General features: G+C 35.8%; 1 protein-coding gene across 4 annotated transcripts in view; it reads left to right on the top strand.

The window, feature by feature from the left end:
• The window catches only part of PJA2 (praja ring finger ubiquitin ligase 2), a 68,270-nt gene that overhangs the window by 25,103 nt on the left and 15,453 nt on the right, over nt 1–27,714 (top strand). For 3 of the 4 annotated variants that reach the window (XM_036311042.1, XM_036311041.1, XM_036311040.1), the window contains 4 exons: nt 2,112–2,229; nt 3,738–3,938; nt 6,222–7,272; nt 15,785–15,967. In XM_036311042.1, coding sequence (XP_036166935.1) covers nt 2,199–2,229; nt 3,738–3,938; nt 6,222–7,272; nt 15,785–15,967 — 1,466 coding nt within the window. In that variant the 5' untranslated portion in view covers nt 2,112–2,198. Of the gene's footprint in view, nt 1–1,539; nt 1,599–2,111; nt 2,230–3,737; nt 3,939–6,221; nt 7,273–15,784; nt 15,968–27,714 lie in introns of those variants that run through there. The other variant, XM_036311043.1, reaches the window with a different exon arrangement.

The raw sequence follows: 27,714 nt of genomic DNA, 5'->3' as shown, positions 1-27,714 counted from the left end.
GGGTGCCCTGCCACTCACGCTCCCTGCTGCTCCAGCCGCCGCTGCCTGCCACTGCTGCAGCTGTGCTTGTCAGCTATGAGCCTGGCTTCTGGCTGAGTGGCACTCCTGCTGTGGGAACACACTGACCACCAGGTGGCAGCTCCTGCGTTGCGCATCCGTCCCCTGGTGGTCAGCGCATGTCATAGCGATCAGTCGTTCTGGTCAACTGGTTGTAATGGTTGCTTAGGCCTTTATATATATAGATATGTGTATACTCTATGTATGTTAATAGCTATCCATAGCTAGACAGATAACATAAATTCACTTACAGAACTATCGTCTTCTAATAAATATGAGTTGGTGATAGGAAGTTAGCAATAGCTCAAATATTTAAATCAGGTATTTAAATAAAAAATTAAGTCCTTATCAAACTTTGAGAAGAGCACAGATAGCAACTTTTGAAATAGTAAATAAATGTATTAATTTCAAAACTGCAGAGGGTCTTTTAATATTCTTACATGGTAGACTTTGATTTTTCTAATTTAGACTAGGTTCTTATTTGGGATTAAAATACTTGAATGATCAATTGACTAATGTAAAGCGTAAGTATATCATTATTTACACACATTAATTTTTAATTGTCATATGCCATTATACATTACTTATCATACATTATACATTGTATACATTATACATTAATCACCATAAGCCTAAGTTTGTATTCTTAGGTTTAACTTTTTTAATAAACCAGGGCTAAAAGAACAATATAGTGCTTGATGGAGAAGCAAAGATATGACATAGTGTACTAGAGTACCAAATAATTTGATCACATACCCCAGTCAGCACTTCCCCAAATAAATTTGCTTATTTACTTATTAATTGTGTGTGTTGTTGTTATTGTCCGTCTTAAGGATGAAATATACTTACAGCAAGATTTTTCAAGACGAGATGTAAAACTGTTTTCAAATGGTCATTTTATAGTTATACTAGTGGCACAGTGCACATTGAAAGGGAATTAATCAGAAGAAATATTTTAATACTGCTATTCACCCTTTCTCTATAATAGAAGTGTCAACCAAATTCACGATCGATAGTGACAGATTGAAACACACATGTGCGATTGGCGCTAGCGAGAGGTTTATATGTATCGTGCATACTCAAGTCAACTTAGCCTTGCATATATATATATAGTAGAATAAACTTGCTTACTTAGACCTGCTTTCTGATTTAGCTAAACTTTTTCTAGCCCAGTGAAGCACCCCAACTTCTCTTTCAGATAATTGTCAGCAACACAGTGGTAAATATCAATATGAAGCAGGTTATTGTTGCAGATCACGAAGGGAGAACAAAGGGTAAAATATGTAACTGCAGCAGTGTTTGACTATGTTCTACGCAGTGAGAAAACCTGAAGTCATTTTCAAGGTCCACCATTTCTTACTTCTTTTCCATTGGGTCAAGTTTCTAAACTTTCTAAATCTCCGTTTTCCAGCTAATGAAAAGAAAATAGGATTCCACTGATTCTCCTATCTACCTACTGTAGGACTTCTGTGAGGATCAAATGAAATGAGTCACAGGAAAATGCTTCACAGACATTTGGTTAAAGTGTAAAATGTTTGGAGGCAAGTTGCTAGAAGCTGGGCATTGCTACGTGTGGGCGTCATTACTCGGCGCCCACAGCGACTGTTTCTGGGCTGTGCTGTGCTGGGCTGGGCTGGGCTGTGGGTCGCATTTTGTGCCATGGGGTCTCGGCAACGTTGGTTGTGATTTGGTGGGCTGTGGCTCCGGGGTGGTGTTGGGGCCTGTGTCCCACTTGGGAGAAGCCGAGTGTTGCTTTGTCAGCACCAGGTCCATGGTGCCATTTCTTTGTAAATGGCCAGTGCGCATTATGGCAGCTCCTGCATTGAGCATCTGACCCCTAGTGGTCAGTGCACGTCATAGCGGATGTTTGGAGGGACAATTAGCATATTAGCCTTATATATATATATAGATGAGGTTTTTTTTATTAACTTGTCTGATCATATTTTTTGTTGTTATAAAGCTAACAAAGGTTTCACTAGAAGCAGAAGTATTATTTTTGCCTTTTTGTTTTGTGCTTGTGTTGTTATTTTGTTTAATCCATTGTTTCTTTGTAGGAATCTTCTGCAGCTTATTTACTGTGTGAGTAAAAACTAAGTCACATCCAAAATTCCATTGAACTGGGCACACAAAAACTGCCATATATGTCACAGTTTACTGAAAAAGAGCCAGCAGGTAAGCAAAGTATCTCTACATTGAGGACTTTATATTTTTCCCTCCAGATACCTCAGTGTCATACATGACATGTGATTATGGTCTTAAAGCAAGTTTTTCCTCCATATGTTAAATATTTATAAAGCTGCATTTCTAATTTTTTATATGAAAATAAGTGCAAGTAGAAATTCTTATATTTTCCTTTCACATACCCTTGGCTTCAATTGTACTTTCCACTTTGGAGACTATTTCTTTGGAGTTATTGTTAAGGGCACTGGATCTGGAGTCATATTACTGTATTATGGAGCAAACTACTTAAATACTTAATTTTAACCTTAATTTTTTTATCTTTAAAATAAACTACAGTATTTACCTCATTAGGTTGTTGAGGGGATTAAATAACATAATGTGATACTTGCTATTGTATTTTATAAGTACATGTTTGTTTTTCTTTCATGCTTGGAAGCAATTATACTTCTTATTTTAATGCAATAAAAATATGTAACTATCGTATTTATTGACTATTCCATATACTGTGGGATAATATTCTGTTTTGTTCCCGCATTGTATACATAAAATCGAATTGACTAAGTAAACTTATACTTAATACATATAAAATAATGTCATATTTAGTAAAAGATGCTACTGTTTTCTACTATATATTTCTCAATCATCATAACTTAGTATTCAAGTTATTCAAATGTTGGTGGCTTTTCTTACCATAATGTATACCATTGGTAATTTTGAAAGGTGTGGTAGTATGTATTTGACTTGGCTCATCATTATTTTCTTTTTAGAGAATTTTATCTGGCCCTAACTTATTGGACTTATTTATTGTGGGTCCAGTTGGTTCTTTTTGGTATTATATATACCGTTTAAAGAAGTTAACTGTTACTTTTGACAGGAATGTATTCCTCTTAATGTAATTGAAACCATCATCATATCATGTTCTAGTAATGAAATCAACAGATATGTATTGAGCACTTATATGTAAGGTACTTTTCTGAGATAATTTGGAGAATCATTTTCCAATCCTTAATGAGCTTTTGCACTATAGTAGTTTTGCATATGAATATCTTTTTGGTAGGTTACATTATAAAAGTCTTAAATACCTTAAAGGAACCAAACTTTAAAAGATACTTTTGTGGGTAAAGAGGCCACATAACTTTTATAACATAGTACATATTAATAAGGTACACTTGAGAAAATGAGAGCTGCTTGCATATTAAAATATTGGGTGTTGATTATTTTATTTTTACTTTGTGTTTTATTTTCTAAATAATCTGTATTGAGAGAGTATAATTACATAAACATTAAGATTTCAATATAAGTAATTTTTAGAAATTGGTTGACACTCTTGAATTGCTTACTAGTAAATAAATGAAACTTAATTTACAAAAAAAATAAGGTACACTTGATGTTTAATAGCATATGATTTGGCAAGTAGCATATATGTTCAAACAGTACCCCAACCAATCACCAGTATGAAAGTCATTGCTGTGACTCTTATTTCTAACTCTGTTTTTCAGCAATGGATCAAGAATCCAACAAGGCTGCCTGGCCCAAACCAGCAGGAGGATATCAGACAATCACAGGCAGGAGATATGGAAGAAGACATGCCTATGTCAGTTTTAAACCTTGTATGACAAGGCATGAAAGAAGCTTAGGTCGAGCTGGTGATGACTATGAAGTGTTGGAACTAGATGATGTTCCAAAGGAAAATTCCTCAGGTATGTACCACAGAATTATTTAAAAACTATTAATAAGACTGAAGGAATTAATCTTGTGATATTTGAAATTGTGAATGGGTTTTATATGTGTCTATGAGTAAAACTGCTGTACATTTCTATGAAGAAATTCTATTCTGAAATTTTTAATTAATTTAAATTTTTATTGAATTAATATCCTATATAATAAAAGGGTAATATGCAAATTGACCCTAACAGCAGGACGACTGGGAATGACTGGTCACTATGACACACACTGCTCACTAGGGGACAGAAGCTCAATGCAGGAGCTGCCCCCTGGTGGTCAGTGCGCTCCCACATGAGGGAGCTCTGCTCAGCCACAAGCCAGGCTGCCAGCTGCCAGCACAGCGGTGGTGGCGGGAGCCTCTCCTGCCTCCTCAGTAGCACTAAGGATGTCCGACTGCAGCTTAGGTCTGCTCCTCGCTGGCAAGTGGACATCCCCGGAGGGCTGCCGGGCTGCCGGAGTGATGTCTGACTGCCAGCTTAGGCTCAATCCCCTGGGGAGCGGGCCTAAGCCAGCAGGTGGACATCCCCGGAGGGGTCCCAGACTGTGAGAGGGCACAGGCTGAGGGAACCCCCCCCACCCGAGTGCACAAATTTTTGTGCACCAGGCCACTAGTTAATATTTAAACATAGAAGAAAATAGAATATGGCCAATTATCAAAATATAACTACACTTTCATATCAGTGATTACATTGTCACATCCTTCAACCAGAGGAAATGATGTTTTAATCAAATACATTTTTAAAATGGTAGCTGAGTATATTTTTCCCTGCATATTAAGTTTAAATTTTGTTTTTTAGAATTGTCTCTTGAAGCAATATAGCTTGGCTCATTTGATTTTTTTTAAAAATCATTTATAAAATATAAATGTCAACTAATTCTTAGTTAAAATTTCTTAACCATTCAGTAGTTTGAAAAGTATTTTGCAGATATTCATGTATTAAAATACATGATTTTGGACTAGAATGCCATCTTCCTCTTGTTTTGAACAAACTTGATAATTCTAGATTATGTTTACTGTCATCTATAATAATAAAAGCATAATATGCTAATTAGACCAACATCTTCTGGAACACCTTCTGAAGGAAGCCGGGGCTGCAAGGGAAGCCCAGGTCCCGGGTGCCAGAGGGAAGCAGGTGCCGGCAGCCGGGGGAAGGAAGGCCTAATCTTGCATGAATTTGGTGCATCGGTCCTCTAGTTTACATACATATAAAAATCTGAATTATTATGTAAGGTCATTCTATTAAAGAAGCCTGTTGGTGATAGGATAAGACTGATCCTCAGTTATTTATAATTTATAAATTTTTGTTCAATAAATTTCGTGTCTTTATTTTTATTATCCCATGTGTAGTGATAAAAGATACTCATGCTAAAGTAATTTATAGACTTGATATGATTTTATTCTTGTATCAAGATTTGACAAACTGTGGCAAAGAGAATTAACATTGACTTTTTCATTGTTTTTCATTCATGGCTGTAACATACCTAAAGTTAACTCATTATAGCTATATTACTGAGATATAATCTTCTGAATTGACATCAAACACAGTGCAGTCTCATTTCTGTTATATCTGTAATCTGATCTTATATCTGTCTTAACACATTGTTTGCGGGTAGTTTTTATCACGCGCTAACAGGTGGCGCGGGCCATTTTTGCTAATTTTTTGTGCAAATGGCAACGTTCAGTAAAATTACGATAACTTTAGTTTACGTATTTATACGTTACCCGCATTCTACCGCTAGTCTATAAAAAACGTATTAATACGTGTCCCGTGCTCTACTACACTGGTAGAACGTATAAATACGTAAAACGTGTAAACACGTTTCCCGCATACAATGTGTTAAGTACTTTTGAATTTTTTTTTTTTACACCTGCATGTAATAGAAAAGTTAAGTTTGAATTGCACAACCCAAGAACTGGGAGGGCAGTGACTTCACTTAAGCCTTATTGTTTGGTCTTTCATTAGCCTCTGCTTTTAATGTACTTTACAGAATGTTTTAAATATTAGGATTTAGTGGAAAACCTGCAAAAGATATGTGAGATGATACTCAGTGACTACACAGTGGCATAAATGAACTCATAGGGTAACCATTCTGCCTTCCCAATAAAGTAAGGGTACATAGAAGCACCTGTTAGAGAAATTCTTTTATAATCTCAAAGAGGTAATAATTGATATGATTTTTACTTAAATAGCCAGTATTAAATTGAATTTTATCTAAATTAATCTCTCCAAATATGTTTTCTTTTGTTCTCTACGAAGGTTCCAGTCCATTGGATCAAGTTCAGTCTTCTTTACCCAACAATCCTTTATTTGAAAAAAGTGAAACAGAAATTCCCATTTGTGATACAGCATTGAATCAGACCATTGAGAGCAGTCCATCCTTTGCTGCAGTACAACATAGTGGGGAAGGCAGGGAGACCTTAGGAAGCAGTACAAATCTTCATAATAACTCTGAGGGAGAATATACTCCAGCAGCCTGTAATGCCTCAAGTGTCCAAAATGGAATTGCATTGGTTCATACTGACTCTCATGATCCAGATGGCAGACATGGAGAGGAGGATAATGACTGTCTTCAGCCATCTCCAGAAGTTGTGGAAGGTGGTAGATATCAGGAAGCTTTGGGCAGTACAATATTTGAGTTGGAAAATGGAGAGGTAGAGGCAAATACAGGTCTTTTACCACCAGTTCCCGCTTTTAGCTGTGAAAAACGAGATGATTTTGAAGAGTTTGATTCAGCTCCTTTAGTGAAAAGTTCTACTGGTGACATTGTCAGTCAAACCAATCAGGAATTTCAGAGGTCCTCTTCTGAAGAGGAGATTATTAGAAAGAAAGAACAAAATAATACTAGCCAGGAGAGAAAGAGAGAAAATTCAACTGAAGATACAGCCTGTGCTCTGGGGCATATTTGCAGTGAACAAAATACCAGGGATAGGGACAACAAGCAGGGAAGTTCTCCTGAACAGGTAGTGAGGCCTAAAGTTAGAAAACTGGTAAGTTCAAGCCAGGTGAACCAAGAATCAGGTTTTAATAGGCATGAGGCTAAACAAAGAAGTGTTCAGAGGTGGAGGGAGGCTTTGGAAGTTGAGGAAAATGGCTCAGATGACCTCTTGATAAAATGTGATGACTACGATGGAGAACATGATTGTATGTTCTTGGATCTACCTTTTGCACGAGTTACACAGAGTGAAACAGAAAATAACCAAATAACATCAGAAAGTGGAGCCACAGCAGGAAGGCAAGGAGTTATGGATAACACCTTTTGGAATGGCTGTGGAGATTATTACCAACTGTATGACAAAGATGAAGACAGGTAAGGTTTTATTCAATACTTCGTCAGATCGTGTAGTGAGCGAAGTGATTTCTTTCTAGTACAATGATGTTTGATGGATGTATTCTCTGGCATCTCAGGGAATTAGATATTTTAACTTATCAAATACTTTTAAAAATGTATATTTTTATTGATTTCAGAGTGGAAGGGGGAGGGGGAGAGAGAGATAGAAACATCAGTGATGAGAGAGAATCATTGATTGGCTGCCTCCTGCATGACCCTGCACTGGGGATTGAACCCACAATCTGGGCATGTGCCCTGACAAGGAATTGAACTGTGACCATTTGGTTTGTAGGTCAGTGAGCAACACTGGCCAGGCTTAACTATTCTTATTTACCAAGTGCTAACCATATATGCAAAGTAGTGGTTAGTTTTTTACAGAAACTGTCTTTGAGGTATTTCAGGAGTTCACAGAAATTATAACCAGGTGATTGTTATTACAAAAGAATAGATACTAATTATTTTAATTCTTTGTATCTCAATTAATGAATTGCAAGGCGAACATTTATCACAGTTTTAAAAATTCTGTGGAAAACCAGTCTAAGTATATTGTGTGTTTTTTAATCCTCACCCGAGGATATTTTTCCATTGATTTTTAGAGAGAGTGGAAGGGAGAGAGAGAGAGGTAGAGAAACATGGGTGTGAGAGAGACACATCAACTGGTTGCTGCCCAGACTGGGACCAGAGATCGAGGCTGCAACCGAGGTATGTGTCCTTGACCTGAATCAAACCTGGGACCCTTCAGTCTGCAGGCTGACACTCTATCTGCTGCACCAAACCGGCTAGGGCCATAACTTTTCTTATAATAAGCATTCTGATCCCTGTTACCTACTTTTTTTCTATTTTTCCAAAATGTAAGACAACAGAAAGAGAAATGGAGAATTTCTTTGTCCAATTGCTGAGTCTATTATCGCAGAGTCCAAATGTCCTTTTAAGCTAGTTGAAACCCTAACTATGATCAATTACAAAGCAATTTCAAGATTTTATTAGCTTGGTGTTATTTTCTTTGGACATATGAATTAACTAACTTGTAGGAACAGTGGAAATATAATACCTGTACTATCATGGAAGTGTGTAAACTTTAAGGCTTAATAGACTATATTTTTGTAACTGTTTTTTAAGTTAAGGGTAAAGATAGTTAAAAACTTGTCTGACGTTTCCATTTCTCCAGTTTAAATCCACAATCTTTTATCCAAAATCCACAAAGCTCTAAAAATGGATGTTGGCAGCAAAACCTGACCTGATGTTAAGTTACTTGACAGCAGATCTGGGTCTGAACTAAAATGAGGCCCTTTTTTCAAATATTTATAAATTTTGTTGCAGTATTATGAGTGCTTGATTACTGGGTGCTGTTTTAGACCCACTGGGAATTGTTAGGTAATGTTCTAAATCTCAAGGGCAGGGGATGGGGGTGGGTGGGAGGGGGATCTAAATCACAAAACATAATTATTCCTATGACTTTTGGATTGTTAACTCCATTTACCTTGAAGTTACTATTAAAAAATAAAACAACTTAGTCTTAGATAATTTATCTTTTTGAAAGTATAAGCGTGTTGCATTTTTTCCCATTACATTTTTTGCTTTTTTTGAAGAAAGTCATTTAATTTGGCTGTGCCCTCTCCACTGTGGACACACTAATCAAAAATAAAAACCTCTTCTGTTTGCTTTTAATAGTCAGGTGTAATGTCATCTAATGAAGTTAAAATTTTTATGCTATTTGCCAACCTAAAGAGAAAACGTAGTTTTCTTGACTCTTGGCTTTTAAGTAGTTTTCTTGACTCTTGGCTTTTAAATTGATTCTTTTTGTGAATGGAAGTGTTTTCTTTGCTTAGAATAACTCTGGGTTTTTTAATAGTTATATGGTGTTGTATTAGCATATGTATTTATAATTTTTTTCCTTAAGTGAAATGTCATTAATCTGAACAATTCTGGTAGTGGAATGCCACATTGCTAAACACAAGCTTTGAAGTAGGACAGATTTAGGTTAGGATCTGCTGACCCGTGGTCAGCAAACTGTGGCTCTTTGGCTCATTCTGCCCAGTTGGAACATCGCCCCTTGCACCAAAAGGTTGCTGGTTCAATTCTCCATCAGGGCACAGACCCTAGGTTTCGGTTTCTCTCTCTCGCTCTCACTCTAGGTCTCTCTCCTCTCTCCCCTCTCCCCTCCCCTCCTTCTCAGCATGTCCTGAACAGTTATCTGAACAATAATCTATTTTACAAACAGATTATACAGATGAGAAAAGTACTTATAGTTTAATAGAAACTTTTTTTATTAACTTTTTAGTAATACATTGACTTATAGAACCTGTAGTTGGGTGTGCTTAAATGGTTAAAGTAATTTTGGAGCACTTTTAAAAAACATTGAAATGCCAGAAACAGGATTTTTTTAAAAGATTCACCACAGAATAAGTGTAATGGTTCTATTTAGGATTCCACTTATATTTTCATCTATAAATCTTTTTTTAAGCATATTTTATTGATTTTTTTTATAGAGAGGAAGGGAGAGGGATAGAGAGCCAGAAACATCGATGAGAGAGAAACATCGATCCGCTGCCTCCTGCACACCCCCTACTGGGGATGTACCCGCAACCAAGGTACATGCCCTTGACTGGAGTCGAACCTGGGACCCTTCAGTCTGCAGGCTGACCTCTATCCACCAAGCCAAACCGTTAGGGCTCATTTATAAATCTTAAGATATGTTTTAGGACTTCATTTCAGTAGTCACTACAATTTTAACGAGGAATTCTATTTCTATCTTAGTGTTTTCAGTTCCTCTGCTCTTGCTCCCTGCAAAGGATCACAGTTGCCAGATGCCTTTAATATGATGCGAGATAAAGATTGAAATTTAATAGTTGTAGCTCCTGTTTAGTTTCATTTTGCCAACTGTTCATCTACCTGATGTTTTACGGTAGTCCTGCTCAGTTTTGATATTAGCAGTTTGGAGAAATTGGGAACACAGTCACTCTACCATAAATAAGTGTTTTGAGAAGGAAAGTACAAATAGCTTCTGCTTTGAATCTGCATGATTTTTTTTGAGTGTTCAATGTTTAGTAAAACTTATAGATGATGCACTTGAAAAATATTTTATGTTTGTATTATAACAGTTACAAATTGAACTCCTTTATCAAGAGTATAACTAAAATTTACTGTGATGTATGTAGATACAGAAATTTTGGCCACTTTAGAAACATATAGTGTATATATTCTTTATCAGTGGAAAGGCATTTTAACCCTTTGCAGTCCAATTTTATTTTTGGAATTCAAATAGTCTGGTCCAAATTAATTGATGGGATTGAATGTTGAACGGGTTTGTGGTGTCGACCTCAGCCTTGACGTTGGACCTGCTCCTAGCGCCTCCACGTTGAGTCAGCCTCCACGTTGGACTGAAAAGGGTTAATGAATGTATGAACCTATTCTTCCCTGAAAAATTTAAATGATCACTTAATCACATCTGAAACATTACAGTCTATGGGAAAAGCACTGCAGCTGGTAGCATTGCTCTGAGCTGTTTGACAGGAACTGAGCACCACCTTATTAAATTAGAACTGTAAGGGGAATTTTAATAGGCAGCATATAATTACCAGACTTGGAATTAGACCAAAGAGCTAAGGTTAATATCCTGCTTTTTTGAAATAAACCCTGAGAACTTTAATAACTGTTGAGGACAGATCTTGAGTTTAAAAGGACCTTTTAGCCATGTCAGTACATTTTAACCTTGGGCCTAACTGTTCTCCTAACCATTTCTTACAGCACTTGAGGTTTTTTTCAGTTTTTTTCTGTCCCTATTTAACCTTGCTTAAAAGGTAAAAAACTTACCTCAGACAAAAATATTGTGACAGCTTTTTTTGTTGTTGATATTGGGAGAATAAAAAGAGTATTAGCTATTTAGTTTATTTCAATTTGATATATTCAGAAAAGATTTATTGAAATCCTCCTAAGTGTCAGACTTTGTTCTGGGTATTCTGTAAATGCAAATGATCATTATTTCTGTTTCCTTGGTGTTCACCATCCTAATGAAGAAGACAAGATGTACTGGTAATTATCATGAGACTAAATTAAGCTCCTTTCCTCTTCTATATAAGTTAGGTCAGAGCCATGAAGAAAGATCTCTGATCTTCCTGTATGGAGACAAATAAGATAGCTATGAGCAGCCAAGACAAAGGTCTTAAAACACACACTCTAACATTTTAGCACACCTTTTCATCTTGTTTCCAAGGTCATAAAAGTTTAGGATTAAATTAGGGATAAACGGCTTTGTTCTACAGCAGTGGTTCTCAACCTGTGGGTCATGACCCCTTTGGGGGTCGAATGACCCTTTCACAGGGGTCACCTAAGACCATCGGAAAACACATATATAATTACATATTGTTTTTGTGATTAATCACTATACTTTAATTATGTTCAATTTGTAACAATGAAAATACATCCTGCATATCAGATATTTACATTACAATTCATAACAGTAGCAAAATTACAGTTATGAAATAGCAACGAAAATAATTTTATGGTTGGGGGTCACCACAATATGAGGAACTGTATTAAAGGGTCGCGGCATTAGGAAGGTTGAGAACCACTGTTCTACAGGCATGCTAGGGGGTTACAGATTATAATATTCTGATATTAAGGGAAAGAACCAGAAAGTTGTAGAAAGCAGGTACAATTCAAAAAAGATACCATTTTGGGCCTTATTTACTAAATTAAGCAGGCTTGTATATTTAAACAACTCTATATGTATCGCTCTATTACAATATAGTTAAATGTTAACAGTGGTGAAATGTCCTAGACCCGTGGTCAGCAAACTGTGGCTCTTTGGCCCCTTGAGTGTGGCTCTTCCTAAGCCTTAGGAGTACCCTAATTAAGTTAATAACAATGTACCTACCTATATAGTTTAAGTTTAAAAAATGTGGCTCTCAAAAGAAATTTCAGTCATTGTACTGTTGACTAATGAGTTTGCCGACCACTGTATAGAGGAAGACAAACTAACCAGTTCCTTGAGGGATTTTGTGAAGAAGAAGTTGCTTTTGATTGGTTTTACTTCTAGATCTTATTTCTAGCTATGATTTGTACATAAATTATTTGTTTAGAAATCACATAATTTCATTCCATATGTGAAAAAAGTTTTTGGGTCACAATTGAATGTGTAAAAAGTGTAACATAATAATAAGTTATAGTGGTCTGCTTTTTAATATAGCTCTAAATGTTAATGGGAGACAGTACTAGAGCATATGAAAATTAAACTGGTACTTAATTTAGTTTTTCTTTTGAGAATTTAAATTTTTAACTCATGTGTTTTTATAATCAAGAACAAATGGTCCTCTAACCCACAGTTATTTCATATCCTATTTGTTCTGTTGCTTATTCTCTTTGAAAACTTATTTTTAATTTCTTTCTCTTTTTGCTTTTAGTTTTATGCACTCTTGTCACTCTTTAGTAGATAACTTTGTCTCCTGCTTTCCTATAGATACTGAAATAGTTAACCATGAACTTTCTTGTTTTCCTCTTCCTTATATTAGAATATCTCAGTATTTCTATTTTCAATTTTTTTAGTGAAGAGAGGTAACTTGTCTCATTCTGTACCTGCAGTCATATCTGACACCTTACTTATCTATTATCCTTATTCCTAGGTTGCTCCCCTCCACCTCCCATTCTCCAGTTTTTCTAAGTCTGGGGAAAACCTTCACTTGATCTTGCTCCCTCTATTAACTACTTGCCCGTTTGTTTTTCTCTTTCATTGCTGACTTTTCAGAGTAAATGTTCCATACTCACAGCTACCCACTCTTTTTAAACACCACCAAATCTATTTCTCAGTATTATTTGTCTATTCTGTAATGTTAACAGTTACCTGATTTCCACAGTCAGGTGACTTTTTTCCGTATTCATTTTCTTTTACTACAGTGCTAGTAAAAGGGAAAGAACCAGAAAGTTGTAGAAGGCAGGTACAATTCAAAAAAGATTTCTAAGCTTGCTCAGAGCCATGAAGAAAGATTACTGAGCTTGCTCACCCTTTCCTGCTCCACAGTTTCTCTTCCATCGACCCATGTCTCCTCCAGACCCCTGGAGGCTTTATGGACCAAAAGATAAAGTGAGGATATTGTGTAGGCACTTTGGTAACCATTTTAACATGAAAAACAAAACACAAAAACCATTCTTAGCTTCCAGCTCATAAAAATAATGGACAGGTGGCCAGATTTGACTCATGGGCCAGGGCAGAATTTACTGACTTCTGGTGTAAAGAGACTAAAATTAAAGCTAATTGGATAACCACGTGGCTGATATTACCATTTAGTAAGACAAACCAGAGGATATAGACTTTCTTAGGTATAGAAAACAGAAAAATGGTGGTGTGCTGGTTGGAAATCCAAGTGAAAGGTCTAAGCAAACAGCTTATATAATGAAGAAAGTAACTGCCACCTTTATTAAATGTTTACCCTTTTCCAAAAATTGTGCTAGCCATTTTATCTATAGTATTCATTTAAACATTACTATAGCCCTGAAAAGTAAATATTAATTTTCTCATTTTACAGATGAGGAAAAGTGAGTTTAGGGAAGTTGAATGCCTGGGCTTATATTATTAGTAAGTACTGAGCCAGGATCCTAACCTAAATCTGTCTTACTTCAAAGCTTGTGTTTAGCAATGTGGCATTCCACTACCAGGGGTAAAAAGAGGCTGTCGTAGATGGAACTTTCACCTGATGTAAAATATATAAATATAGTATTTTGTTTCTTTGGTAAGGAAATTGCCTGTGGTAGGTTCTTTGGTTTTCTGTTTGTTTTTGTTTTTTTGTAGTAAAAAAAAAAGTAATCAGAGTTACACAGTCTCCTCTGACTAGCTCCATCTGAGCCAATTTGGACTTTTAACTTAATAACTAGGAGCCCAGCGCGTGAAATCGCACAGCGCCGCCCACCCACCTGCAGCCCTGCCTTGACACCCAAACCTGTCCACACAGCTCCAGTGCGCCTGGCCCAGCCCCCAAACCCTTGGCCTTCTCTGGCCACTTCAAGCCCCGCCCTCAGTCCCTCGAGTCACTTTGGGGTGGTCCCGCCTTCTCTGGGCGCCTCCCTGCTTTTACACCGTCTCCGGAGGAACACGGCGGCTCTGTCCTGTCATGGTGCCAGAGGAGAGCGTGGAAGCCTCCTGCCTGCTGTGCTGTGTTCCTTCCCCTGGCAGGTGGGCCGTGGGGCGCTCTGAGTGCGAGTGGTGGGTGGCGAAGGACTGGTGAGGGGGGTCGCTATGGGCTCTCACCCCCGCCTTCCCTGGCATTGGATGGTCCCGCCTCCTCTGGGCACCTCCCCACTTTAGCCCAGCTAATATGCTAATGGTCCGGTCGTTACACGTTATGGCTTCCCGGCCATTAGCACATTAGCTCTTTATTAGTATAGATAGACCTTAAGTTTGAAATTTGTCATAATGTTCAGAATGAAATACTAATAGAAAATTGTTCATGTATTACTTTCTACCACTTATATCACAAATGCATATTAATTTCTGGGACATACTTTTAAAGAGGATTAATTTTTGGCCCTTTGATTTCTTTTTAACATCAGTAAGTAAGATTTTTGCCTTTGGTAGTATGACTGGTGCTTTTAAGAGTAATCAAATGTAACCAGATTAACCAAGGTTAAATATAACCAATAAAATAATTTTCTGAGGTTCTTTATTAACCCCTTAGCATATGTTTTGGTTTCTTACCTAAATATTCTCTTGAATTGAAATATATTTTGGGTTCATAGTCCTACCAAAGAACTTCACTAAAGATTTGTCAGTGCTACTTTATATGAATTTGAATGTATCTTCATTTTAAAGTCTGTGAAAAAGGAAAAAATAGCTAAGCTTCTAAAACATGATAATAGTAGAAATTTATTCATAGAAGACATTTCATCATTTTTAGACAGTTGTTTTAATTAGAAAGTTGTTTTAATCAGTCCAGGTGAATAATAAATATCATTATTTATTTTATATAGCATTTAACTTATAATTACCAAGTTAAGTTTAAAGTTTTACTTAAAAATATGTCTAAAATATGAAGAATCTATATTTTGGCACCATGGAATTACATACTTCCATGAAGAAACTAATAAATTAATAATTCCATAACTTGCCATGCCATATGCTACCTTCATTTGAGAAGGTTACATTCTGCCCAGTTGGAACATCGCCCCTTGCACCAAAAGGTTGCTGGTTCAATTCTCCATCAGGGCACAGACCCTAGGTTTCGGTTTCTCTCTCTCGCTCTCACTCTAGGTCTCTCTCCTCTCTCCCCTCTCTCCTCCCCTCCTTCTCAGCATGTCCTCAGGTGAGGATTTTAAAAAAGTTACATTCTGCTGAATATATTTATTTATTCATTTTAAAGATTAGCAGCTGAAAAAAAATTAGCAGCTGATGAAGAATGTGTGACATCAGTAGTCTATACCATGATGCCTGGTTAACACTCCAAATGATAAGTGCGCATACCATATAATGACAATTTATTTTCTTTCTATTCTAAATTTCCAGTTCAGAGTGCAGTGATGGAGAATGGTCTGCTTCTTTGCCTCATCGATTTTCTGGTACAGAAAAAGATCAGTCCTCAAGTGATGAAAGTTGGGAGACTCTACCAGGAAAAGATGAAAATGAACCTGGACTACACAGTGATAGCAGTAGTCCTGAAGTAAACCAAGAATTATCTCTTCAGGAAGGGTATGTTTAACATTGAGATCTATTGTTTTAAGAATGCTATATATCACATTCAGATGTTGAGTATGCTATTAAATGCATTTATAAGCCCTGTGTAGGACCAGTAGGTCCTACTGATTTTTTTCATTATGGTTTTAGTGTGTTACAAAGAACAGTCACATTGAAAATACAGGCAATTTCAGTACCTTCTATTAAAATACAGCATGTGTTTCCACTTCGCTTTACTAAAGAAAACTTGGTCATTGAAAAGATAACTTTGATGGAGTTACGTATGAGTGAATTAGAGCTATAATTGCTATACAGTGGCTATATACTGTGAAATGCCAAATAGCAAATATTTTCAATTCTACCATTGTAGTGTAAAAGTAGCCATAGACAATGAGTAAATGAATGGGTATAGCTGTCTTGCAACAAGATTTTAATTATATAAATCAGTGAGTGACAGGCTAGAAATAACCTATGGGCCACAGTTTACCAACCTTTGCACTAGTTATTTCCACAGTAAGAGTGATTCTGGCTTTTAGGTTGATTTCACACACACACACACTTTTTTTTTAATTGCACTAAGGAAGTACCTCCGTTATTTTATAGATTTCTAGCAAGAATGCTTGCTAATTTTATTAAAGTCTTTTTAGCATCAGAGGAAATGATCATAAGATTTTTCACTTTTAAAGAATAATTCTTTTACTGTATTTTTTTAAAAATATATTTTATTGATTTTTTTACAGAGAGGAAGGGAGAGGGATAGAGAGTTAGAAACATCGATGAGAGAGAAACATCGATCAGCTGCCTCCTGCACACTCCCTACTGGGGATGTGCCCGCAACCAAGGTACATACCCTTGGCTGGAACTGAAGTTGGGACCCTTGAGTCCGCAGGCCAGCACTCTATCCACTAAGCCAAACCGGTTAGGGCTACTGTATTTCTTAATATTTAATTGCGCTTGTTTCATGAAATAAACTCAACATGATCACATAATCATGGTTTATTCTCATTATAGTGAACTGCTGGATTCTGTTTGCTAATATTTTACATAGGATTTTAATATTGAGAGCCATTGTGCGAATTGTTGCTAGTTTTTTTTGTCTTGATAACAATTTGATACTTTGCTAAAAGATTATGTTTCCTTTTTTTCTTTTTGAATTCTTGGTGTTTAAGTAGATTATTTATTCCTTTAAATAACTTATTCATTCCTTTAAAGTTGTTTAAATAGTTTCTTATTTAAATAGCTTGTTTATTACTTTAAATGTTGTTAGTATTTGTTTGTGAAACCTAGCCTGGTGATGGAGTAGCTTTGTGATAATTTTAATTTTTTTCTATGATAATTAGTTGGTTCTAATATTTAGTCGCATGGGATCGATTTTGGTGAATATGTTTTCTTAGGAAAAATTTTTCAGCTTAGACTAATATTAAAATTAGTATTTCTCAAATGGTATAAATTGCCAGCATGAGATGAATTCTGTAAGAAAATCTGGGAGTAAAACATTAGAAAATCTGTAAAGAAAGAAATTTACAAATATAATTGGTTCTGACACATTGGTAGGTTGAGGTGGAGTCTTTTGCTCTTCAAGATTATATGTTCTATCATCTTTAATCACTGTTACTTAATTTACTAATACTATTGTTTCATATGTAATTTGTGGTAGTAATTATTCATTCAGCAGATACCTATTGAGCATTTAATATGTACTAAGCATTGTGCTGGTTCCCAGGAATATATATCAGTCAACAAGACAAAAGAAGATTCCCTTGTGAAGCTCACATTATGGTGGGAGAGACAAATAATAAGATACAAACATGATACAAACTGTGATGTTTAGTCTGAAGGAAATAAAACACTAATTTGATAGGAAGTAACTGATAGGGGCCTACATTCAGGGAGGACTTTCGTAAAAATGACTTCTGAGCTAGGATCTGAAAGATAAGAATTAGCAGTTGAGGAAGAGCTTTCTAGGCAGAAACAAAGGTCAGAGCAGAGGCACTGAAAAGGAAAGGGCTTTGTATGTATGAAGATGGTATAGCTGAAGTGAATGAGATGAAGTGCTCAGGAACCAGACTATGTAGGACATACAGCATCTAGAATTTATTCAGAGATCAGTGAAATTATAACTGGAGAAGTCATTGATCTGACACACATTTTTAAAAGATCACTCTAGCTGTTTCATAGAGATTGAATTGGAAAGGGATTAAAGGTAAACGGGGGAAGCGGTAAATTGGTTTTGGACTAGGGGATGATAAGTGAGGATTAAGTAAAGAAAAGAGGTTTGAGAATATTTTTGAGTTATAAATTAAAGGATGAATAAGGTGTAAGATGAAGGAGGAATCAGTCAATTATGGCTGGGTGTTTTGGTTTGAGCATTAGGTAGATGCTAATGTCACTGACTGAGATGGAGAAGTCTGGGGAGAGAACTGGGAAGTAGGAACTCTTTGGAAGTTTTAAGTGCCATTTGGATAGACATACAGTGTAAATGGCATGTAGGCAACTGGATATTTAACTTTCAAGTTTAAGGAAAATGTCCCAGATTGTAATTAAATATAAATATTATATGGGTATAAACAAAAACACATTTGTAAATCAGCTACTTGCATTGATATCCTATAATAATAAAACCCACTAATTTGTTTAAAAAAATAAAAGTGGGAGGTGAGAAGTACAGAACTAAAACACTGGACAACAATCATACTTAAGTTGTTAAGGAGAAGATCAGAGGTGAAATGTATTGTTTGGGAGAGGATTGAAAGTTAACGTTTGACGTAGTTTAAATTTGTATGGTAAAATTTCAAGGTTAACCACTGTAAGGTATATGTACTGGAAACCTGTAGAGGAGGAAAGAAAGGAATCAAGGTGTGCAAAAGAACACTTAAAGTCAATTTGAATAAAAGGAAAGAAAGGGAGAAAAAAGCAAAAAACAGCAGAAAATAGAGATGAAAAACATAGAATATAGAAACAAGTCCTGCAATAAATATAAATTGCCTAATCCCTGCTTATAAAAGCTTCAGATCAGTTGGTTTTCTTTAAGTTAAATGCTGTTTACAAAAAGCATAAGTAAATAGAAAGAAAATAAAAGGGTAGAAAATGATATTTCAGGCAAATACTAACTAAAAGAAAATGGTAGTTATATTAACATTAGCAAAGTAGACTTAAAGACACAAAAGCATTATTGGGGAGCATGAGAGTCATTATGTAATAAGTCCAATTTACCAGTAAAATGTAGCAATTTTAATTTGAATACTTCTAATGAAATAGACTTTCAATAAATCAAAATTTGACCAAACTAGAGAATATTGACAAACTTACTATTGGGAAATGTTTAAATACGTTTCTCATTTACTGGTAATTCATGGATCTAAAAAAATTCATATATCTTTAGCATATTTTAACAACTCATTTAAGCATGGTTTAATGAGCACTGCATCCTTTGGAATACACAAACATATAAAAACCGAACTTGTACTATATTACAAAGCACAGATTAACACATTTCAGTGTCATTTTCCTGCTCTCAATATTTTCTGACCAAAATGCTATTAACTTAGAAATAAATTCAATTATCCATTCTTTTAAATAATCAGGAGGATAAAGAAGAAATAATAAAAATTTTAAATGTTCACAAGTAAATGATAATGAAAATACCACCAATCAAATTTTTTTTGGATGCAATGAAATTGGTACTTAAAGGGAAATTTTAAAAATACTTATATTAAAAAAAGAATAATAACTGAAAATTGAGCTGTGCATTTAACTTAAAATAGAAAAGGAATGTTAGAATAAACAAAGAAAAGTAGATTAAAATTAGGAAAGACAAAAGCAGAGATGAAAGAAATCAGAAGTTGAAACTTTGAAAGATTAAGAAAGTGACAATCCATTTGGATAGTAAATAAGAAATTAAGGACAAGGCATAAGACTGAAATAAATAAGTGGATACCGCTATAAAATAATAAATATTGAATATTAAAAAGAGTACTGGTAAACTTTGTACCAGTAAATTTTGAAAACTTATAAGAATTTGACAAATTTCTAGAAAAATATAATTCATCAAAACACAGGAAGAAATACAAAGCCTGATAATACTATAACTATTCAATTTGGTAATCAATGATTTAAAATCTTCCCATGGAGAAAAACAACTGACCCAGAGGATTTTAGAGCTCAGTTCTCTTAAACTAAACTTTTAAGGATCATGTCATTCTACTCTTCTAAAGACTAGAAAAAAATTATTTCTTTAAATCATTTTAATAAGGTCAGTAGACCCTAATACCAAGAGTATGTGAAGAAAATTATTTTTTTTTTTTTCATTAAAATACATGTTAAAATCTTAAACAGAATTATTGGAAATTTGACTTTGGAAATGTTTTAAAAGGTAAAACTCAATTATAAATCTGAATTTATTTCAGAAATGCAATGGTAGTTTTACATAAGTATAAATGTCATTCACCACTAGCAAAATACAGGAGAAAATTCATATGTAGATTCTTTAGATGGAGAAAATAAATCACTTAATAATGTTTAATACCTCATCATAATAAAAATTCAGAAACTGGGACTAGAAGAGAACTTCCTTGACTTGGTAAAAAGTCTCTAGTAAAAAAATAAAATCATTTTCAGTAAGGTAGACTTCAAAAATCCCCGCTTAAAATAGGAACACACACAGACAAGGGTGCTTACTAGTAAGTACTATTTCCATAGCCATTGTTGCTGGAGGTCTTATCATGACATGATGGGAAAATAAAGGGTAGAAAGCTATAAAAAGAAGAGGAAGTGAAAAGGAAAGAAAAAAATTGGGAGAATATATTTCTAGAACATAAAATCTTAATGTTCAGAATGTATAAAGAACTCCTAGAAATCAGTAAAGAAACAAACACTGACAATCTAATTGCAAAATGACCAAATCCTTGAGCAGATAACTCACTGAAGAGGAAAATTAGTGGTGAATAAAATATGCTTTTGATACTAACGTATCAAAAGATGCTTAGATCTTTAGTACCCAGGGGATTGTATGCTAAGATCACAAGGAGGTATCATTTTTTACTATCCCATTAGATTAGCAAAAATCAGGAAATTTGATGTCAGGGTTTGGAAGATATAATTTTTACACACTGCTTGTTAAGGTACAAAGTAGGTCAAATTCAATGAAATTATGTAATAACTGTAACATTTGCATGGTAGACTACCCATTTATTCCACTTTTGGATACAAACCTTGGAGAAACTTCCCCATATGGCTCAGAAGTTGTTTATAAGAATGTTCTTTGCAGTACTTTTCATGAAAGCCATAAAACTGGATATAACCCAAATATTAATTAATATGAGAAAAATTGATGGTGTATTCATACATGGAGTATTATTATGCAGCATTGGGAATGAATGAGCCACAGTTACATACATAAACATGGATGAATGCAGAGAGATACAGTGCTGAGTGAAAATAATCATTTCTGGAATCTATTTCATAAAGCTTTAAAACAAGCAGAAGTAAATATCTTCTTTAAGCATACAAAGGTAATGAAAACTTTTTTCAAAAGGCAATGAAATGACAATAGCAGCATCAAAATAGTTCTTTTCTCCGGGGGTTGAGGCCAACATGTAGAGTAAAAGGTGGTAATAGTCGGTGGTAATAGTCTAGTTTCCTGGTCTGGGTGTTGGGTTAATGGATATCCTATATAATAAAAGCCTAATATGCAAATTGACCGAACAGTTGAATGACCCGTGGAACAACTAGTCATTATGACACGCACTGACCACCAGGGGATGCCCAATTCAGGAGCTGACCCAAGCTCGCAGGCCCCAGGCCAGCCAAGGCAGGTGCCAGTGGGGGCCCCCCAATGGCCCCATTGGTCACCCCACAGATTGGCCCTGATCGCCGGTCAGGCCTAGGGATCCTACCTGTGCACAAACTAGTGCATGGGCCTCTAGTTCAATATAATGTGCTTTCTAACATAAGTAGATTGTATACATTCTTCATTGGGTAAAAAAAAAAAAAAGAGTTAAAAAATAACAGGAATTGAAGGTGAGAAAGTAGAGACAGTCACTGTACCCAGTTCTTTATAAAAAGAAAGGAATCACAGGTGGATGTTCAGCCTAGGAAAGCAAAGCTTTGTCTCCACTGCCCAAAAAACAAGATGCATGATTGTTTGCTTCTAGAATGTTCCAGAGGAGAGTAACAGATAATTATAGGAAAGATAAGGTGAAGTCCTAAAGAAGACAATAAGGGTTGGGATCCAGATTTCAAGGAGAGGGCCTTTAGGAGCAGAGACTCTTCCATTGTAACTACAGTGGGGCCTTGACTTACGAGTGTCCCGACTAACGCGTTTTTTGAAATACCAGCTGTCTCTCCGCCGATTTCTTGCATTGAGTTGATAGAGTAATTTGAGTTAACGAGCTCAGTCTCGGAACAAATTAAACTCGTAAGTCAAGGCCCCACAGTATAGTAGGTAGGTACAAGTGTAGGTGAGTCTGTAGATTTACTAGTGGGAAGAAAGATGAGTCTCTTAGGTGATTTCAGTATTCTCATTGTTACTAGATGTTGAGAATTGGTTAGGACAGGAAGGTTGTGAAGTTTAAGAAAAGAAAAGGTGGGAAATAGGCTTTTAGAGAGCAGAGTAACAAAGTTTTTAGGTTAACTGAGTAATTAGTTGCTAGTCAGTAAGTAATGAGTGTCCATTTGAGATTTGTGGTGTGTGTTTTTTTTAATTTAATCACGTGTGTTTTCCTTTAGGCTTTTATAGCTGTTCTAGTGGCTTTACAAACTTTATGTAAATGTTCTTTAAATTTTTGTTACTCAACAGTAAATATGTTAGAATCCTATATAATAAAAGGGTAATATGCAAATTGACCCTAATGGTGGAACCACTAGTCGCTCTGACACACACTGATACCAGGGGGAAGACGCTCAATGCAGGAGCTTCCCCTTGGTGTTCAGTGCACTTCCACAGGGGGAGCACTGCTCAGCCAGAAGCCGGCCCATGGCTGGCCAGCAGAGTAGCAGTGTCAGGAGCCTTTCCCGCCTCTGTAGCAGCGCTAAGGATATCCAACTAAAGCAGTGGTTCTCAACCTTCTGGCCCTTTAAATACAGTTCCTCATGTTGTGACCCAACCATAAAATTATTTTCGTTGCTACTTCATAACTGTAATGTTGCTACTGTTATGAATTGTAATGTAAATATCTGATATGCGGGATGGTCTTAGGCGACCCCTGTGAAAAGGTCGTTCGACCGCCAAAGGGGTCGCGACACACAGGTTGAGAACTGCTGGACTAAAGGCTTAGGCTCACTCCCTGGAGGCTGCCAGAGGGATGTCTGATTTCCAGCTTAAGCCTAAGCCGTCAGTCAGACATCCCCTGAGGGTTCCCAGACTGCGAAAGGGCGCAGGCTGAGCTGAGGGACCCTCATTCCCCAGGTGCATGAATTTTCATGCACTGGGCCTCTAGTAAAGAAATAATTCCTCAAATTAAGTGGTGGGATTCCATCTTTGCAACTGGATGACAGAACAGGGTACCCTTGATTTTGTAAGCTATAATTCCCTTTGAGGATTTAAAAAAATTTTTTTAAATAATTCTTTATTGTTGGAAGTATTACATATGTCCCCCCCCCCCCAATTAACCCCCTCCAGCCTGTCCCACTCCACCCCTGCCCCAGGCTCTCAGCACCCTATTGTCTGTGTCCATGGGTTATGCATATATGTATACAAGTCTTTGGTTGGTTACCTCCCACCCACTCACCCTCCCCTTCCTTCCCTCTGGGATTCCACACTCTGTTCCATTCTTCCATGTCTCTGGATCCACTCCGTTCATCAGTTTATTTTGTTACTTAGATTCCACATATGACACTTGTGACACTTGTCTTTCTCTGACTGACTTATTTCACTTAGCATGATACTCTCTAGTTCCCTCCATTTTGTCTCAAAGGGTAAGAGATTCTTGTTTTTTACTGCTGCATGGTATTCCATGGTATAAATGTACCACAGCTTTTTTATTCACTCATCTACTGATAGGCACTTGGCCTTTCAGGATTTTTGACTCCTTTTTCAAATTTCAGTTACTTCCCTTTATAAGATAGGGATTTGAAATCTTAAAAATTTGCTATACAATCATCATTCTTAAAAGTGAGCTTATACCTAAAGCTTGGCAGCTACTTATATGTGTCTTGAGTTATACAGTGGGGCCTTGACTTACGAGTTTAATTCATTCCGTGATGGAGCTCATAACTCAAATTACTCGTATGTCAAATCAAAAAGTGAACGAGTGAGACATGTGATGCTGGGCTGATGTTGTGGCATTCACTGTGATGTTCACTGCACCAACTAGTGGTGGGGTATCTGAAGCTGACTTGTAACCTGAATTTTAGCTCACAACTCAAAGCAAAAAATCGGCCGAGAGACGGCTTGTATCTCGAAAAACTCGTTAGTCGGGACACTCGTAAGTCAAGGCCCCACTGTAAAATGAAAACCAGTTAGTTAAATACTAGTTAATTAGGAATGTTATATGCTCTCCAGGATTTTCATAAAATAAATTTCTTATAAGATAGCTTTATTTTATGAAAGCCTTGGCCCTTTAAAGTGTTGGCATTAACCCAAACATCTGAAATTCTGTGCTGCAAATAATGAATACTACAACTGCTGATTTATTAGCTAAAGGAAGTTAGTCACATTTATAAATCAGAATAGTTAGTGTTTTCAGTTTAATTTGATTTTTCTGCCTTTCATTTTAATTTCTCAGAAAATTCTATGATGCATGATTATAGGATAGCAAATTTAAAACTCAGTAATGAAAATTTCTTTAAAATATTCAATATTAGCTTATTGGTATATTTTGATAAGTTTAATATTTCTCTTCATAGAATGTTATCAATTTTAGTTTCTATTGAAGAGTAGGGATCTTTAATCCTTTTCTGGGAAGGAGCAACAGTCTGTCTGAAGATTTGGGGTAACAGTGTAGACTGTAATTAGGAGAATAGACGATGCTGGTGGTCTTCTAAGATTTTCACTGGGATTAGGTGGTGGGGATACATGATGAGGTATTTTCAGCTTTCGGGCATGGTAGTGGCATTCATTTTCTCTAAGCTGTGCTGAAAAATCCTCAAAAGGGAAGGACAAGTTGGCAAAGACCCTTCCTAGTTGAAATGCCTGTGACTCTGGTGGTGGTAGTGGTAGATATAGACTTCCTATCTTCCAAATATGGAATTGCAAAAGAATGAACCATTTGGAGACATGATTAGATAACGTCTTTTTTAAAGTCTGATACATTACTGCATAATGTTATAATGGCATTTTGTTGATTTTTGAGTTGCCAGAATGAAGAAAGACCATTAAAGCTCTAAATTTTTGTGAATATATTAGCTAGGGTGTGTGTATGTATGAATGCATATGTGGAGAGAAAGAAGATTAAGATATTGTCCTAAATATTTTCAAGGTTTTTGAAGCATTTAAAACTTACATTGTATGCGTATAGTCCCATGGAGATACTAGTTTCTGTTGTTAGCTACACAAAATGAAAGATACTTTGACCCCATTGTTCAGAATCTTCTTTTTTTTTTAAGAGCAAAATTCCTTTTGTTATACTATCAAGATAACTTTGATCCAGCACATTGCCACTCTTGAAGCCTGCGAAAATTTATGTGAAATGGTAGGAATTTATATAAACTTTGTATAACATGTTGAAAGCATATGCCATACCACTTATTTTCTATTTCTATAACTGTGCTATGATGAATTATTAAAGACAGAATGAAATGTTTAAGCAAAATACGTAGCCAGAAATTGGTTATATAGTAGGAGTATTAATGACATGTTATAAGTTATTTAGACTCATTATGATGACTTATTATTTTAGTTTCCTTCTTTGAATTAAAAAACCCATACATTAAAATTTCTTAAACTAAATAATTTTCACCAATATATTTAAGTTTTATATTAATTATACTAGAGGCCCAGTGCACAAAATTCATGCATGGGTAGGGTCCCTAGGCCTGGCTGGTGATTGGGGCCTTCTGGCTGCCAGCCAGGGCCTCCCTTCATTCCACGCCGCAAGCTGGTGGTCAGCACATGTCATAGCGAGCGATCAAACTCCCTGTCGAACTCCCGTTGGGACACTGCATATTAGCCTTTTATATATATAGATACCTGAAGTACAGAGTAGCTAGGTAACTTTGATATCTGTATAATAGGAAAGAAACGTATTTTTTGTAGGAATACATTAGAAATAGCAGAAATTTCAAGGTTTATTCCAGGCTTGCTAGGTTGTTTTTTAAGGATTTATTACATTTGCAATACAAAGATAGAGTATCTATTATGTACCAAGCACTTGTTATAGGGGGTGAAGATACAGTGATGAGAAACAACACTGTATATGTCCTTGAAAAACCCCCAGTCTAGGAGGAGACAAGTGAGTCACCACAAAAGTTACAATACAGTGTGGTGAGTGCTTCCATAAAGGTGTGCATAAAGATCTGTTGCTTAGGAATTTTTAGTTTGATTTTATATTTTAAACCTATTTGGGGTTAAATTTTTCATTAGACCTAATTATGCACAAAAGGAAAATATTCACTATCTATATATATAAAAAACTAATATGCAGAGTGTCCCCTCAGGCGTTTGATTGCTCACTATGATGTGCACTGACCATCAGGGGGCAGTGTGGAATGAAGGAAGGCCCCGGCCAGCGGCCAGCAGCCACAAGGGACCCTACCCATGCACAAGTTTTGTGCACTGGGTCTCTAGTCTTTATATATTTGAGGAAAGTATATTGTCATGCTAATTTCGCTGATTTAACTAGACTGGCAGTACTAGATACTAAATCTTACAAGCCTGTTATTCTGAAGTATAGTTTAGGAACTGAAATTAAAGAAACATTTACGAGTTTAGGTATATAAAGAGATACTGTTTTCTATGTATTTAAAATGTGTTGATTTTTATAAGCAGACATTGTTTACATCCCTTTCATAGATGTTTTTACCCCCAAAGTTAAATTTGCATATTAAAATGAATAGAATTCTAATTATAGCTGCTCTTAAAGTTGAGATATATAAATTTTTGTATAACATTATTTCTTATCTTAAAACTTAACCAAACTAAAATTCAGCCCTGGCAATACTATGATCCTTTTGATATACTAAAAGGTATTTTTCTGTTAAGTAAAATGAATAAGAAAATCATACCAGTATAATGATATTATTTGTAAATTCATAAAGTACCTTTATTTTAGTTTATTGCAGCTGTGACATGCCTTTTGTTTCTTATGTATTATAATTAATTTTTCTCAATTTGATCTTTGTGTCCATATTTTTGGTGTCCGGACTTTTCCATGAGTGTTTAACATGCATGTCGTGAAATTTAACAATCTGTGGCTTCAAGGTTTTGAATCATGCTTAGAATGTCAGATTTTTTTTTGTAAAAATTTTCCTCATGATTCTTTTAGTACTTTTATTGTTTTAGAGGTGGTGGGAGTGCACATGCATTTTTTAAAAGTATATCTGGAATTTATTTAAGAGTAAATAATAACTTAAGAGATTTAACCTCCCTCTCTCCAGTTGGATACTCAGTTGTCCCAATATCAATAGCCCTTTTTCATGCTGTTCTGTACTGCTTCTCTTCCTTATTTTCTTTGTACTATTTATTTGTCTGTCTGAGCTTATTTTTTAGTGGGAGAAATATTGACAAATAAAATGATAAATAAGAGTAAAGTCTATAATTAAAAAAGGCCGAGTAACCTGGTAGCCAGTGACTGGAGAGTTTCCTCTTTGAGAAGGTAATATTACTC

The sequence above is a fragment of the Myotis myotis genome, unplaced genomic scaffold (genome assembly GCF_014108235.1).
Source record: "Myotis myotis isolate mMyoMyo1 unplaced genomic scaffold, mMyoMyo1.p scaffold_m19_p_5, whole genome shotgun sequence".
NCBI classification, from domain to species: Eukaryota; Metazoa; Chordata; class Mammalia; order Chiroptera; family Vespertilionidae; genus Myotis; species Myotis myotis.
The sequence above is the reverse complement of the archived record's forward strand: the minus strand, read 5'-3'. Positions and strand labels throughout refer to the sequence as shown.